Here is a 17,292-nt window from a genome sequence, read left to right as displayed (position 1 = left end):
TTTTATCTGAAACTTTGTCTTTTTATCAAAATAAAATACAGGACAAAGATTGTAAGACAATGTGACGTCAAAATACTGTAATAAATGTCTTTCCTTTAATTAAATACATTTGTTTGAGCAAAATAAAGTCAATAGTGCCAAATAACTTAACAAAAGCAAACAGTATTGGCTCTCATTCAAATCCTTTTACTTTTTGTCCCCGAAGTCCTCCTGTGTTCAAGGACGTATTCCCCGAGTTTGTTGAAAAAAATAGAAATATAAATGTAACAATACGAATAACACAACACAATGACTGTACTACACTTGGTATCAACACTTCATTTTTTGGATCAATTTGCCCACCCCGAATACACAGCCGCTGTCCAATGGGTGGCAACACACGGTGACATGTACAGATGGGGTCTTTGGTGTGAATATTTAGTTGGAGCACCATTCTTATCTAGTACTGCCTTAATCCTCTTGGGCATGGAATTGACCAGAGCTGTGCAGGTTGTTATTGGAATCCTCTTCAGTTCCTCTATTATGACATCACTGGTGGAGCTGCTGGACGCCTTCCGCTTCTGCTTGAGGATGCCCAACAGGTGCTCACTGCATCACCTTCACCTTGTGGGTGTGTTTGTGCGTATTATCAACTTGGAAAACTACCGTGCAGCTCAGTTTCCCAAGAAGGTATCATGCTCTGCTTCAGACTGTTTCCATCAATGAACCGCAGCTCCCCAGTGCCAGCAGCACTCATGCAACAAAGAGAGGCAAGACATCATTATCTTGCCGCTCATCAGTGTTGCCCTCGCCGTGCTATTTAGACAACAATGGCTGCATGATGAGTGATTTGCCAATAAGAAATCCATGTTGCTAAACAAGCTGTACACTGACTACTCTAAAGTACTGTATATCCACGTTTCATTGCTGTTGTATTGTATGGTACAATAACATGCACTGACCTCCATCTGTTGCCTGATCCAGCTAAGTGAGTGCGTGATCCTGGTGTAAACGCCTGGCTTGTTTCTTATAGCACAGCCAATACCCCAACTCGTTGCACCGACCAGCTTCCATCGAGAGGTGTCCTCACAGGCCAGAGGACCCCCGCTGTCCCCCTGAGGAAATACTTCCACGTAAAACACTTGTTGTACAGACAGAACTAACTGCCAGCACCAAAAACAGGAATACATCGGATAAGTATGAGTTTTGTATGTATTGTGAACAGTGTAGAGAAATGCATTTTGCACAAATATTGTGGTGTTATATAATAATATAGTCAAAATATCACCTGACAGGAGTCAGTTCCTCCCTCCAAGTACCCTGCACAGATCATCCATGGAGAGATGAGGCCCTGGTAGACCTCTGGTTGGTTGCAGGTCTTTGTGGAAAGGATGGGCACCATTGCGGAGCGTAAAAACACGCTGGTCTCTCCTGTAAAAGCCAAGGAGCATTTGAAAATGAGTTCATGCCGACAGCAAATACGTTTTTCTGAGTTGAATCTGATCTTCCTGCATAGACTGTAAAGCTCACCTTCATCCTCCGTTGCCCCCCATCCAGAGATCCAGCACATCGTGCCTTCCTCAAATTCCTCCCCATAATTAGGCAGGCAGATGGGCTCCACAAACCCTAAAGTAGGAGAGTTTCCTTAGTTATGGTGTCCTACAGGGGTCCGTGCTTAGACCACAGCTGTGTCATCTTTCTTATACATGCTTCCCTGAATGAATGTCGTATTATTAGAAACCACTTTCCATTGTTATGGAGATGCACCATAACTCTTCTTATGAATGAAACCAACCAACCAAACCTCTGGTTGTCTTAAAGCAAACAATAACTGGACGGCGGCTTTTTACTACAAAATTCATTCAGACAGAACTGGCAGATGCAGGCCGTCAGGGCCAGCAAAGCCTCCTCTGCTGGCCTTAAAGGAAAACTGCCCTTTTTTGGGAAATTTGTCTTCATCCACAGTCCTTATGTGAAACAAGACCACACATCTTTCTCTTTTCTGTGCGTTCTAAAGAGAGTTTGGACGCCCCTGGTATAGGCGAAGAACCACTCACACTCACATTCAAGCCTATTAGCCTAACAGAGCCATCATGAAAAACCCCTTACCATTAAAAACAAGGGGCTTGGTGAGTTTCATGAGGGCGATATCGTAATCCAGCCCTTTGGGGCGATAACGAGTGTGGTATATAATCTGCTCCACTGCAAGAGACTGGGCACCATGGACTGGCTGCTCCGTCTGTCCCACATGGATTGTCCACATGGAAGGGTCTGTAAACCTAAGAACAGGACAGGTCAGAGTTCAACCTAATATTCACGGTAGGTTTACTTCAAATACCAACAAAAAACAAAACACACACAAAAAAGAATGAATTAGTATTTGACAGAGTGGAGTATGTATTGATCCTCAAGCAAAACGTGACTTCGTAGTTAGTGGAGAAACCCTTGGTGTTTCTTGTAGTTGGTCACCGGGGTTGCACACATCTCTGGAGGGCCTCAGAACTCCCCCCCAAGATTTAAGATTTAAGATTAAGTCCAGAGACAGTCTTAGCCATGACATCCGCTGCTTCTTTCTTGACGCACGCCTTAGTTGCCGTGGCCCTACCTTTTGTGTCATTGTCACGTTGGACGACTTAACCACAACCCCCGTGAATGTTCTGGCTGAGGCCAGCAGATTCTGATACAAGCTTCTACAGTCATAGGAGTCCAGAACTCAATACAAAGGCCCTTCAGGAGGCGTTTGTATGGGGGCCCAAAATTTGGTGCTACGCCCCTTGTGGTGAGTACCAACACATTTTATACTTTAAATGCATTTAATAGATTTCTGGGCAATATTTAGGGCTTAAACCTGGATTCTGTTGCGAGTGAACAACGACAATTGAAGAGAAGGGGAGGTTTCTGGATCTGAATCTAATCCAATAATTAACACTCCATTTTATTGCCAACGTTAATCTGAAATTGTATTTATCCAGTAGATAAAGCCACATGTACGACTCACCCGAACACGCAGTGTGCTGCAGTGACAATCCAGAGGGACGTTATGATGGAGCCGCCACACAGATGTTCACTGCTGAAATGGAGGCTAACCTGCCAGGGAAACTGGCCAGGCCTGGAGAGGTTCCCCCCGACAATACGAGTTGCGTACTTAGGCCTGAAGCCACACTCTACGGACAGAATTGTTGAGGGAGAAATGTTCGAACGGGATTAGATGCAATTAAATACGAGTCACAGCTGGACTGGTCGCCAGCCAATCGCAGGGCACCGGTAGACAACCAACCATTCACGCTCACATTCATACCTGTGGACAATTTCAGGCATCTCCAATTAACCTAACATGCATGTTTTTGGAATGTTCCCGGAATCTCCGGATGCAAACTCCGGAGCTTCGAACCCCATCTCCTGGCTGCGTGGCCAACATGCTCACCACTAGGCCACCGTGCAGCCTTCTAAGAATTCATGGAAGAAATATAATAAGAACACTTGAATTGTAATATCTGACACCATATTGAAACATTAGAATTTTTAAACGGCTTTAAGATGAGCTTCATGTTGCTGTCTGTCATCTGTCCTCCCTCCTTGCTGCCTTGACCTCTTCTCTTGTTTTTAGTGCCCATTCTTGGCGTTTCGGGAGCGGAGCCACATCCCCACACCTGACTAACCTGAATGCACACCACGTTCCCATGACCGAAAAAATGTGACTTGTTTATGTGAATGCAAAGCATCCAGGAAGTGGCACGCAAGCACAAAAGCACAACGTCACAACGTCACACGCATTTCCGTGTGTTTACGGAAGTAAAGATTGCTGCGGTTTGTGCTCGTTTGTGGCAATTTCGAGGATTTTGTGCAATGGGAGTCCACATTTTCTTAACCAAATGTTTACGTATAGGAGATTAACAAGAAAGAGGATAAGAATTTTGGCAATGGGAGAACGTGCGGCGTCTGTTCCGAGGAGTGTGGGTGGCAGGAGTGGTGGGACGTTGCTGTGAGCCGCTTCGCTGACAACTGACACTTTAAAAATAATTTTCAGATGACATTAACTTTTGCCTACATCGGTGAGTACCTTTATCCAAGTCTCACACGGTGAACCACTCTTTTTGATGACGTATGTCGGATATACGCTACCGGTCAAACGTTTTACAACACACCAGTTTTTCCAGTTATTTAATGATATTCAAGTCGTTCAAGTTACCCAAAACCGAAAAATAATGTGTAATTCAGAATGATACAAAAAGGCCTGCTTCAGGGACCACAAAATGGGTCAACAATTTAAAGCTGTTCTGCAGAAATGGGAGGTTGATCAAGCCTTGGCAGCTGGTGCAACTAAGTCCTACAGGTGTTCCAGGTTCTGGAGTACTTACAACCTCCTCTGTCTGCATAAAAACAGTGGTCGGAACACAATGTGGGACTACAACCACGTGAAGATCAGTTGAACAGCATTGTACTGGAGAAAGTCATTTGTTGCTACAAAAATGGCAATAAAAAAGGGAATTTAGAATGGAAGCCAGACAGACCATCTTCACACTTCAAAATGTTGGTTTTTCCTCCAGAGAAATTGGAGTGTTGTCCAGTAGTGTATGCGACCTGACCAGACTGCAGTAGATCGGATACATATCGAACTTATATCTTCATACGAATGAGGCCTGAGTCGCATTTGAAAAAAACAGAATTGTACTGTTCACACTGACATGAAAAAAATCAGATACAGGTCACATATGAGCAAAAAAAATCGGAACTGAGCTGCAGTGTGAAAATAGCCTTTGCTTCTTAAAGATTTCACGTCAAGGACAAAGCTGGATCGGACCCATTTTAGGACATTTGTTGCTCACACACGTGTCACTGTGGTTTTTAATGGCCATAAATGAGTACGCTTTCTTTCCTGAAAGTCTAAAATCCTCCTGATAAATCACATAACCTGAACAAAGCCAGCAGTTTACTCACCCAGACATTTCAGCGTTGTCACTTTTCCTGAGGTGCATTGGGTTTTACTGTGGGGACACAAGACATGCAAGCAGGCGATACCAGTAGAGCTCAGTGACAGATTATGAAAGCGTCACCAGGACACAAAAGCACACCGTAGGTGTTAAAGAACATTAACCATAAATCAACCATCCTCAAACAGTCTGCATGGTGGAATGACAGATTCGGCGGATGTAATGTTTAGACGTCAGATGACCCTGACTCATTTTGGGGTGACATAAATCACAGTCACTACAAAATTTTTGGCCCCACTTGACACCCAAGATCTGGTTGTGTGGCTAGTGAGGGTACTCTGATCCATACTCAATTTAAAGACTCACAATAGTAAGCAAAGGTACGTTTCGATACGCAAGAGTACATGGACACAATAGGAACAGGTGCCTCCGTAAGTCTACCTGTGACTTTGACACAATGACCAGCTGGATTGCAACAAAAATTCAGACCGACATGCTTGACAAAGTTGCCTCTCAAGATGCATTGTACAAGGTGCCGTCAAGAAGTACAACAACAACAACAATCACTTGTTGGTTTGTTAAGATTTTGTAATATCATGTATAATGTACTATCACTTTTTCATACTTTTCCATATCCAGTGGTACCTCGGTTTTCGTTATTAATTAGTTCCAAAAGGTTCAATGGAAACCAAAATGCAAAAAAAACAATCAGAATTAATGTAAATCCAATGAATCTGCAACATTCTTTGTTTGGGCACCTGATTTCTCTGAATGATGCAGTACAGGGCAAACAGACGGGTTTGTTACGTGTAATACGAATCATTTTGGAAGAAATCAAAATCAATCATGGAGGAAAACTGGGGGATACGAAAAGCGAGGTTTGACTGTCATCAAATTGGTATTCGATGTGTACCTGAACGTTGGAGCGTTTTGTAGCTTTATGATCTGCGATTGACTCAGGTTGATGGACACCAAATTGTACTGAAGGCGCTCCTCAATGGCGGTCAGTGGGATGAAGAATGACTCCACATAACTGCCAAAGACACAAACAACCACAATGAGACTATTGAAATGAATCAAAATGAGAGTACTTTTTTTGAGGAAATTGGTTAGAGCCATTATCCACAAATGGCAAAAACATGCAACAGCAATGAACCTTCCCAGGAGTGGCCGGCCAACCAAAATTACCACAAGAGTGCAGCGACGACTCATCCAAGAGGTCCCAAAAGACCCCACAATAACATCCAAAGAACTGCAGGCCTCACTTGCCTCAGTTAAGGTCAGTGTTCATGACTCCACCATAAGAAAGACACTGGGCCAAATCGGCCTGCATGGCAGAGTTCCAAGACGAAAAACACTGCGTTCACTGTGTTCAGTTGTGTTGTCATTGTTTCCTTCAAGGTTTCTAATTCCTTTGGCGTTTTGGTTGGATCAAACCACCCAGTGCCCAGATCAGGTTTTGCTCGTGGTTTGAGATGGAACAGATCGACTACTCTGAACATGTTGGCTTCCTTGATGGGAAGTTGGAGTATGAAATACAACACAAGATGGAACAATCGACAAACCGACATGAACTCGTTTATAAAGTTTGCTGGAAGGAGTTTTTGGTTAAAGTACCACACCAACTTGAAACAGTAGGGGATTGTACTGCAAGTACCAGCTTGCACCAAACAAGCCTCACAGAACGTCTAACGTAACCGGCACAAACACCAACTGGATTGCACAAAACCTTCAGACATTTTAATATCATTGAGGACACGGGCTTTACAAAGGTTTTGCAAGAGGCACAACAATGACAACACAACACGAGCGAGCTGGAGCCTATCCTAGCTGACTCTGGGTGAGTGGCAGGGATTGGTCACCAGTCAATGACAGTACACACACAGACAAACACCCATTCAGACTGCGAGTCTGATCACTAGGCCACCGCGTTACCCAAAACACAACACAATTCTAATAATGAATGGGCTTTAGTCATGATTAACATTGATTAATCCACAGCAGCGCTGTAATTAATATGATTGAAACGTTTGACGGTCCATAGATAAGAGTTTTTACATTAGAATCTGCTTGGCAAAATCACAGTACACCCTTTTTCCAGTAGGTTGACATTTTATGATTTGAAATTAGACTTCAGATTGTATGGTTATCGTCTCAAACGGTTTCCTCTGTCAGAAGCGTCACTCAGAAAAACAAAGTGAAAGCATCCCCTGGAGGGTAAATTGTTCAAATGCGGTACTCACTGAGCTCAAAGATTTACAGACAACTTGAGTGACGTCGAAAATGGCATATTTTTCAAGAACATTTTGTTTGAACTCCAAATTATAACTTTTGGGGGGGTTTGACTTTGGAGGTGGACTGGTGGAAGAAATCATGTTTTTTATGCCATGCACTCCCATATTTTGAAATTTTGATATTTTGAATAATGAAAAAATGAATGATTAGCATCTGTTCTGGATCTTGCAGAGCTGCTGGAAATGTGACTTTCTGTTGGAGATCAATAAACTATCTCTCTATCTATCTATCTATCTCATTACAAATGCAATTGAATGTATTTAAGAGAACATAAAGGAGATCTGAAAAGACAGAGCCACAAGCTGAGCAGAAGGGTCATGCACCACTCCACAGCAGAACACAGCAGTGACACCACAACGGTTCCAGTGAGGACAACACCTAGTGTATCCCAGCTGTTTGCAGGCAGACGCTCCGAGCAAATTATTCCAGTCCTCTGAGCAGACTGTCCTCCACACACCCCCTCTCTGGACCTGCAGGACTGAACTCCGCCCACTGAGACGCACTGACACAAAAAGCAGACAGTTATCAACATGTAAATCCTGAGGAAAAGTAACATCTACACTCTATTATGGTGGAGAAGGGCGTCGCATGGAAGAGTCAGCATGTTTCATGATGCTGCTTCCTCCCTCAGTAAATAAGTGATGTGCTGCAGCTGAGTGAGATGGCTTTCTATGAGGATATGGCTGGTTTTCATGTATTGGACAACACCTCTGCAGCTCATCAACCTTCTCAGCCTTTTCAAGTGCAGGCTGGCATACGTCCAAAAGAACTTGACACTAAGTGACCTCAAATGGGTCAAGAACGCAGTGGTGAGTCGTATTCATGCGTGGAGTTACAGGTGGCACAGCATGACCACGCTACAGGCTACAGGCTACAGGACAGGCTTCAAACTGCACACGAGTCTTTTAACGGTGTAAATCGGTCAAGTAACACCAGATTTGTGATCAATAATAAACACCATGATTTCATCTTTGTGTCGTCACATTTGGTGCAGAACAAAAGGCGAGGGATCTGCTTGTCAAACAAAAGTAAATGCAGACAATTTTCGGCTTTTATCCCAGGAAATTGAGTCTAATTTTCAAATGCAAATGTTGACAGGTATGATCAAAGGCCATTTGTCTGCCAAGGAAGAGGGGGAAGTGTAACAGTAATGGGAAATTCAACACATCCTTTGACTCACTCCAGCTCTTGTGAGGCACTCACTGAAGTCAATCGGGTATTCACTTTCGTCGAGTCCAGTCTCAGGTCAACTATCACAGAGCGTTCCACCCCTCCCCCGACCTGCATTTAACCACGCCCTGACATGTTACCTGGCTTCCTTAAATTTAGCTAGCGGTCGCATTGGTGAGTAAGTGAACAAGTGACGAGTACCCGTGAGTCCCGATGGAGTAAAACACTTTTGAATGGCTTGTTCGATGCTCACACAAGCGTAAGTAAACACTGCCATCAAGTGGGTAACTGATGTACACAAACACATGTACAGTGTGTGTGTATATATATATATATATATATATATATATATATATATATATATATATATATATATATATATGTATATGGTAATACGAGCGTAAAGGTGGCTATAGGGGTGTTATTTCATGTCTAGAGGGCTCTAATAATAGGTGGTAAACTGTTTTTTTTATGCTCTAACTACAAAAAAATACCAAGCTACAGCGCCATTGTTATTATTATTATTAACATTGTTACGCCAATCAAACTAAGTTACTAGCTACTAGCCGGCAAGCAACTAGCTTCACCACAGACTCGCCTGCAGCACGCCAGCGTCACGCTCACAACGCCTCAGAGCAAAACCAAAAAGGTACGGCTACGTATTGGAGCTGACACCACTGCTGCTGTGGTTTTATTTTTGAGTTTGGAAAAGTTAACGCTAACTGTAGGCGTTCGTTTCTGTATTGCTATGTGAAATCAATGTGCCCAGGAAGAAGTTCCGGTAATGCTTAAAAATGGCCAAAATACGGAAAATACTGTAAGTATTACATGTTATCATGAATGTGCGCGTTACTACACGGTCACAGCATGTGTATAAAACCATAAAACCTCTATTGGAGGTGTTTTAATAGCGGCCTTTGTAGGTGGAATAGGTGTATCCCATTACATGCAGCAATGAGCTGTCTCTTTTATCTGTTTTTATATCTTTAGAACGCACAGAAAAGAGAAAGACATACAGTATGTCTTGATGTCTCATAAGGATTGTGGATGATGGGCAAAATAAAATAAAAAATAAAAAAAGTGCAGTTTTCCTATAATGAAATGAAAAAATAACTACAGTCACACATGGAAGGTACTGGACCAAAAGCATGTTTTTAAGACATGAAGCCATTAAGACCAAAGAGTAGAAAGGTCAAGATAAGTATGTAAAGAACAGTATAGACAGCCAACGTGTGGTTTGCGTCTCACCACAGCCAAGCTCGTCCTCCCCATTGCCACAGTCCACCTCTCCGTCACACTGTGCTGAGCTTCTTATGCACTGAGAAGAAAAGCCGCAACGAAACTTCCCCACACAGCTGAGACCCACTATAGGCGCGCACAGACACACACACACACACACACACACACACACACACGGAGGGATAAAAGGTAGGTAGGTAGGTTCTGCTTGTTTTTGGTAATAAACACTATAAGGAATTAAGTCATTTTAGGTATAATATGCTAAATAGTGTTTGGACATTAAGAAGCCGTGGCGACAAGCATGTCAGCAACACTTTAAATGTCCTAAATGGGTCACATACAGCTTTATTCTTGACTTCAGGGGCTTTTAAAAATGATACTGGATCCCAGTGGGGCACTATAGTAATTTTATTTTCCAAAAATATTGCATAAATTTCAAGTTGTGTGCAGTGCAAATCTGCATTATTCTCCTCTTCCACAGCCTACTCCGTATTATCTAAACACTTTTTGAGTTAAAAAGGTTTTCGCCAGCTACTTCAGGGAGTCAGACAGGGAGACACCTGTCTGACTTTGTGGTCAGTGACATTGGAGCGCTACTAGCTACACTTCTATCTCCATTCAGTCCACAGTTCACCTCAGACTGTACATCTCACGTTCCTCTGGATCATGCCAGCCCATCGGATATTGAGCAATAAAAACATATGACCACAATGAAATATGTGAAAGATGGAAAATATATTTAGGGCAGGGGTGTCCATAGTGCAGCCCGGGGGCTTCAGCTTGTTTTTGTTGCCCCTCAGCATATTGTAAAAATAAAAATACTCCATTATTAATGAGTGTTTAGTTCCACATAACACAACGATGATGTGGATGTTTTGTTTAGATAGCTTCGACTACTGTATATTGACCTACATTGGACTGGTTTTAGCATCTTTAATGTACAAAATGTATTTAAGTGGCCCCCGCAAAAAGTTTGGACATTCCTAAATTTAGGGTAAAAAAAGAAATCATGACAAAAAACAATACATTTGCTTGTGCAAATAATCTATTTTCTTAAATTATTTATGAAAATGTCATGATGAAAGAAGTAGGACACCCACCTCCAAGGCCAATGCCAAGAGCAAGCGTGACCACCACGATGATACACGTAGCAATGATCAACTCCATGCGATGAGCCAGCAGTCTTTTCTTCCATTTTTTGTCCAAATCATCTTCTGTTGACAACACCGTTACAGTTCCTGTAATTACTTTCAGTAGTAGTAATACTGTTCATAGTAAGACGGTAAGTACTACTATTCATAGTAATGTTGAAAAATGTTGAAAAAATTCATCATCATTAGTGCTGTTATGGGCCACACGGTGGTCTAGTGGTTAGCATGTTGGCCACACAGTCACACAGGAGATGGGTAAGACCTGGGTTCGAATCTCCGTTGGGCATTTCTGTGTGGAGTTTGCATGATCTACCCGTGCGTGGGTGGGTTTTCCGGGTACTCCGGTTTCCTCCCACATTCCAAAAACATGCATGTTAGCTTCATTGGAGACTCTAAATTGTCCATAGGTATGAATGTGAGTGTGAATGGTTGTTCGTCTATATGTGCCCTGCCATTGGCTGGCAACCAAAGTCAGCTGGGATAGGCTCCAGCATACCCCCACGACCCTAATGAGGAGAAGCGGCATAGAAAATGCTGTTATGCTGTTATTGCTACAATTGTTGTTATCCACTCATCCTTCTCCCAATCCCTCCATCCTGTTTTTTGTCTTGTCTACCCCATGTCTCTCTTTCTCAACCCAGCAGGTTGAGGCAGATGGCTACCCCCACACTGGGCGTGTTCTAGTGAAGGTTTCTTCCTTTATTCCTTGCCTCCTTTGCCAAGTGATTGCTCACATTGGTTGTTTGCGTAATTGTGTGAGGAGTGTTTTTCCATCCCATGTGCCTTGAGATAGTCCATAAAATTGAGGAGTTTCCACCAGAGAAACTCCTCAAAACAGAAGTTCCCAGTCAAAAATTAAAATACTTAAAAGACTGTAGGTCCAGTAACTGACGGTGTCTGGGTCCGGACTCGGACCACGGTCTGCCAGTTAGTGATACCCGCTGTCATGGATTGAGAGCCAACGTCCCCCTGCTCAAGAAGACACATGTCCAAACCTGTCTGAAGTTTGACATTCAACACCTGAATGACTCACGAAGTGCTTGTGTGGTCACATGAGACCAAAACTGAGCTCTTCGGTATCAACTCAACTCAACTTGTTTGGAGGAAATGATAAATAGGAGTCCAACAACACAAATGTGCAATATTGTTGTTGTTTTATCTGAGAAGACTAAAGAATGACCAGTGGTGTGAAAAAGTGTTTGCCCCCTTCCTGATTTCTTTATTTTTTTGCATGTTTGTCACACTTAAATGTTTCAGATCATCAAACAAATGTAAATATTAGTCAATGACAACACAACAGAACACAAAATTGAGTTTTTAAATGAAACCTTTTATTATTAAGGGAGAAAAAAAATCCAAACCTACATGGCCCTGTGTGGGAAAGTGACTGCTCCGCCTGTTAAAAAATAACTTAACTGAGATGAATTGAGATATACTGTATCAGTCTGGAAAAGGATATAAAGCCATTTCTAAAGCTTTGGGACCCCAGCAAACCACAGTGAGAGCCATTATCCACAAATGGCGAAAACATGGAACAGTGATGAACCTTCCCAGGAGTGGCCGGCCAACCTAAATGACCACAAGAGTGCTGCGACAACTCATCCAAGATGTCAAAAAGACCCCACAACAACATCCAAAGAACTGCAGGCCTCACTTGCCTCAGTTAAGGTCAGTGTTCATGACTCCACCATAATAAAGACACTGGGCAAAAACAGCCTGCATGGCAGAGGTCCAAGACCAAAACCACTGCTGAACAAAAAGATCATTAAGGATCGTCTCAATTTTGCCAGAAAACATCTTGATGATCCCCATCTGAACTTTGAACTTTTTGGAAGGTGTGTGTCCCATTACATCTGGTGTAAAAGTAATGCAGTATTTCAGAAAAAGAACATCATACCAACGGTAAAATATGGTGGTGGTTGTGTGATGGTCTGGGGCTGGTTTGCTGCTTCAGGACCTGGAAGACTTGCTGTGATAAATGGAACCATGAATTCTGCTGTCTACCAGAAAATCCTGAAGGAGAATGTCCGGCCATCTGTTGGTGACCTCAAGATGAAACCAACTTGGGTTCTGCAGCAGGACAATGATCCACAACACACCAGCAAGTCCACCTCTGAATGACTGAAGATAAACAAAATGAAGACTTTGGAGTGGCCTAGTCAAAGTCCTGACCTGAATCCTATTGAGATGTTGTGACTTAAAAAAGGCGGTTCATGCTCGGAAACCCTCCATTGTGGCTGAATTATAACAATTCTGCAAAGATAAGTGGCCCAAAATTCCAAAAGAGACTCATTGCAAGTTATCACAAACGCTTGATTGCAGGTGTTGCTGCTAAGGGTGGCCCCACCAGTTATTAGGTGTAGCGGCAATCACGTTTTCACACAGGACCATGTAATGTAGGTTTGGATTTTTTTTCCTCCCTTTATAATGAAAAGTTTCATTTTAAAAGCTTTTAGCTTTTAAAATGCATTTTGTGTTCAGTTGTGTTGTCACTGACTAATATTTAAATTTGTTTGATGATCTGAAACATTTACATGTGACAAACATGCAAAAAAAATAAACAAACCTGGAAGTGGGCAAACACTTTTTCACACCACTTTAATGACTGGGTTAGGACTCACCAGTCATAAATGGCTGCACTTTGGTGACTGGCATGGTTGGACTACATGCAGTTAAAGTCCGGGAATCAGGTTTGCTCAAGTTGTTCTCAGAATGTGAGTCAGCATTTAAGCTACCCAGGGGGCTGACGTTTATTGTATTTGGGGTCTCGATAGTGGGAAGGTCTTCCTCCGTCACAGAGACCACTTCAATCTTGGAGGAGTCCGGTTGCTCGGATGCTTCTACCTTAAATTCCTAAAAGGAAAAAAAAAGAGCCCAAAATAATGTGAGAGAAGTACGGATACAGTGGAACTTTGGTTAGTGTCATTAATTCATTCCAGAAGGTCCGACTTCAGCCGAAACGTACTCTGTCCGAATCCATTTTTCCCATAAGAACAACAACACATTTTTATAGTTTTACAATTATAATTTTCCATGCAGAAACAATTCAAAATGCATATACTGTAAATACATAGAAATTATGACTGAAATTCATAAATGACCATTTAAGGTCACTTTTACCTTCACTGAAGACACGTCAACAAAGAAACAGATCAACACGGACACCACCTTTGTATTTTGCCATGAGTTATTTCTTGAATTCGGTGGTGTTTCTCACCTCAGGTCTCTGCTTTTCTTTCGATCACGGCTGCCAAATGACCCACAACGGAGCCAAAGAAAGTTGCAAGTGCCAGTATTTTAGTAAAGAAGGTGAATTCAAGAAATAACTCAAAAATACTCTGTGGTGATCTCGCTGCCACATCGTGTCTTTGCCAACAGCACGTCCAGCTGGGAATATTGCTGTGTTCTTTTGTCAATCTTCAAGTAATTAGACAATATAAAGCAAATAAAACATCAGGCCCATATAGCTCAAATAGCATCCGAACATTAACTGAGCTGAGATTATACATCCAACACTTCCCCTTCCAGGTGAAATACGTCAACCAGGGGTGTCCAAAGTGTGGCCCGGTGGCCATTTACAGCTCTTTTTTTTTAATTGCCCAATAATTGCCCAATAAAAATGACAAAATAGAGCACACGGCATAATGTAACGGGAAAAAGCTGAAAGATATTGTTAATGTTCTGGGGGTCTCACATTATTAACTGAAGACCAGGCTTGCAGGTGCCTCACGTGGCCCTGGGCACCACGTTGGTGACCCCTGCTCTAGTTCATCCTAATTAACCAATGATCACAATGATAAAACTAAAAGGTGTCACACCCCTCATTGATATAACACCATAATTAGGTAGTCTTACTGTTGAGGACGTTGGGGATTCATTCACAGCTGTGTTGTTTGCAGGATCTGCAAAAAGAGAAATCAGATACGGAAGGATAAGGTAGAGATGGTGATTGAGTTAAAAAATAATGACGAAACAGAAACCGCCAATTATGAATGCCCGAGAAAAAGAGTGAATGAGCAATTTTTGAAGTCATGTCCCAACTTACTGATGTCAGCAAAGCTCTTCGTCATCATGACGTAGTCCAAAGTGAACTGTACATTTTCTAAAACCGTATTTCAGAAAGACTTTGCTAGCCTGCCCCTCATGCCATGTGGTCTTCTTTCGCTCGCCTATCCTCTTGTTGTGGCTGTGCAAACGACACCTGAGCAGGTGAGCGTTCCCTCTTGGAGTGAGGATCAAGTGACTCTGACTCTGCATCTCCTCGCTCCATAGGTAGTGTTACCTACTCGCGTGTCCCCAAAGTGTCCAGGGAATTGGAAGCACAGATACACATATGATCGATGCTACCAACCAGGGAACCAGATGGTAAAAAGGCCCTGGACCAGCTAACAACCCCCCCTTGATTTAGTGACAGCACCTTCAATCCACACGTTTCAAAATATAGATTTATAGATGTACAATTGTGATCAGAGGTTTACATACACTCATCATGGGTACAAATATCACATACATTTGAAGCTTTTCATGATTTTTGTCCAGAGTGGAATGATTATACAACATGCATCTTCTGTGGTTTTTGACCTACAAAAATACTTTTTTTTAGCATTTCATATGTGCTAAAGTGTGCCCTATACAGCTTTGTGCTTGACTTAACTCCTTAAGTCCCTAAGTGAGGTATAGGAAACATTTTTGGAGTGGAGTCATGTAACATACCTGGTCATTTAACGATACCTGGATATGGCGTCCACAAAATGGCAGCAAACATATGTGAAGGAGCTAGCTAGCTTGTTTGCAATTATAGGTATTTTAAAGCCATTTACCAATTCTAATGCTTTAATAGTGGGTCAAATATTACAATTCGACTGCTCTTACTGTATTTCTTAAATACTTACTTTACCTTCATTTTCCTTTCCCTTGTACAGGTGGATGTCGCAGGGAGACACAGTCGTCTGTCAGCAGCAGGGTGAGTGGCCTGAAGGAGGGACGTCTCGTGGGCTCTGAGCATGTCTGCCACAGAGTCGATCCAGCGTTGTCTTGGTTTTCCTCTGGCTCTCCAGCCAGAGCATCTGGTGTTGTAAGTCCGAAGAGCTGGTTGGTTTAAAGGCATGAGTGTGTGAGGTGTCCGAACCACTTGATCGTCTGTTGTTCCACGTGTTGTAGGACTGGTGTTGCTCCTACCATGTCTCTTATCGCCTCATTTCTGTTCTTGTCTCGCCTGTCACTGCTTTTCTCAGGCATTTCATCTCACAGGTGACTTGGTTTCTCTTGAGAGCTTTTGTTCGGGACCATGTCTGGCACCGTAAAACGGTGTTGAATTTTGTCTTGGTGCTTGGGGGAATGCTGGGATGTTTCAGGATAAGGGTGAGTTGGTAGCTGACTGCGTTGCCTTTCTGGCATCTGGTCCCAATTTCTCTGTCTTTTCAGTAATGATGCTGCCAGGTGCTTGAATTCACTACCTTGTTTCAGGTGGGTCCCGTTGATGTCGAAATCCAGTTTTTCTGGTCTGCTGACGGTCATGACCTCAGGCCTACACATGTTGACCTTCATGTTGTAGTTCTCGCAGCTTTTGTTGAGCTGGTCCGTGTGCTTCTGTAGATGTGTCTTGTCATCATTCGCCATTGCCTGGTCATCGGCACACATGAGTTCGTTGAGTGCATGGGGGGCTCGATTGTCCTCCTGTGTAGTCCATGTAGATCTGGAAGAGCAGAGGGGAGAGATTGCAGCCTAGCCTATCCCCCGGTGTTACTGGGAACCAGTCAGATGTTCCACTGTGGTGCGGACTGCATGCCTGCTGTTGGTATAGACGGCCCGGATGTTGTCTAACAGCTGCCCTTTGACGTCTTATTGCTCAAGTACCTTCCTTAGCTTGTCTCTGTTGTCTCGATCGAAGGCCTTTTCTTGATCTACAAAGACATGATAGAAATCTTGGTCGTATCAATCACCCTTTCACTCAGTTGTCGGAGTGCAAAGATTACATAAGTGCTTCCTTTTCTGAAGCAGAACTGAGTGTCACTGAGATGTCCAGTTTTTGTTTTGAGTGAGGATCTTTGCACACAGGTTTCCCGATGCGGCTGAGTAATGATATGCGTCTGTAGGTACGGCAGTCTTTCTTGCTGCCCTTCTTCTTCCATATTGGCACCACTATTGCATTTTCATCTATTGGTACTTTTCTCTAGTCCCAAGCTTTTTGAAAGATGGTGCTGAGCCACTCTGCATGCCAGCAGGCATGAATGGCTTCAATTGTAATGCTGCCATCTCCTGCTGTCTTGCCTTTTGGGCTGGTCTTCACTGCTTTTCGCATTTCACTCTCCAGGATGGTAGGTTCTGCTTTGTCTGGATGGCTGGGTGTGAACCGGGGCCGTGTGCCTTGCCCTTGATCTCCTGATGGGTTCAGAAGATCTTTGAAATAGTCTTCCCATTGCTTCACTTTGTTCTCTTTTACATGCAAAGCTTCTCCGTTTGCATCACTGAGGACGATGGTGGGGTCGAAAAGTTCGTTGCTTACTCTCATCACCAGGCATTAAAAT

At 43.0% G+C, this 17,292-nt stretch overlaps 1 protein-coding gene across 1 annotated transcript; it reads right to left on the bottom strand.

Moving 5' to 3' along the window:
* Positions 1 to 872: 872 nt before the first annotated feature.
* On the bottom strand, positions 873 to 16,732 carry tmprss3a (transmembrane serine protease 3a). Its single transcript, XM_054786926.1, has 13 exons — positions 15,663 to 16,732; positions 14,621 to 14,667; positions 13,387 to 13,618; positions 10,715 to 10,828; positions 9,624 to 9,740; positions 7,584 to 7,707; positions 5,824 to 5,943; positions 4,918 to 4,964; positions 2,978 to 3,143; positions 2,089 to 2,258; positions 1,510 to 1,605; positions 1,268 to 1,410; positions 873 to 1,094 (listed from the first exon to the last, which is right to left on the bottom strand). The coding sequence occupies exons 3-13, from the start codon at positions 13,418 to 13,420 to the stop codon at positions 873 to 875; spliced, it is 1,353 nt and encodes a 450-aa protein (XP_054642901.1). The 5' UTR covers positions 13,421 to 13,618; positions 14,621 to 14,667; positions 15,663 to 16,732.
* Positions 16,733 to 17,292: the final 560 nt, after the last annotated feature.

Source organism: Dunckerocampus dactyliophorus, chromosome 9 (genome assembly GCF_027744805.1).
Source record: "Dunckerocampus dactyliophorus isolate RoL2022-P2 chromosome 9, RoL_Ddac_1.1, whole genome shotgun sequence".
NCBI classification, from domain to species: domain Eukaryota; kingdom Metazoa; phylum Chordata; class Actinopteri; order Syngnathiformes; family Syngnathidae; genus Dunckerocampus; species Dunckerocampus dactyliophorus.
Note: the sequence above shows the minus strand (reverse complement) of the source record. Positions and strands in the feature narration are given on the sequence as shown.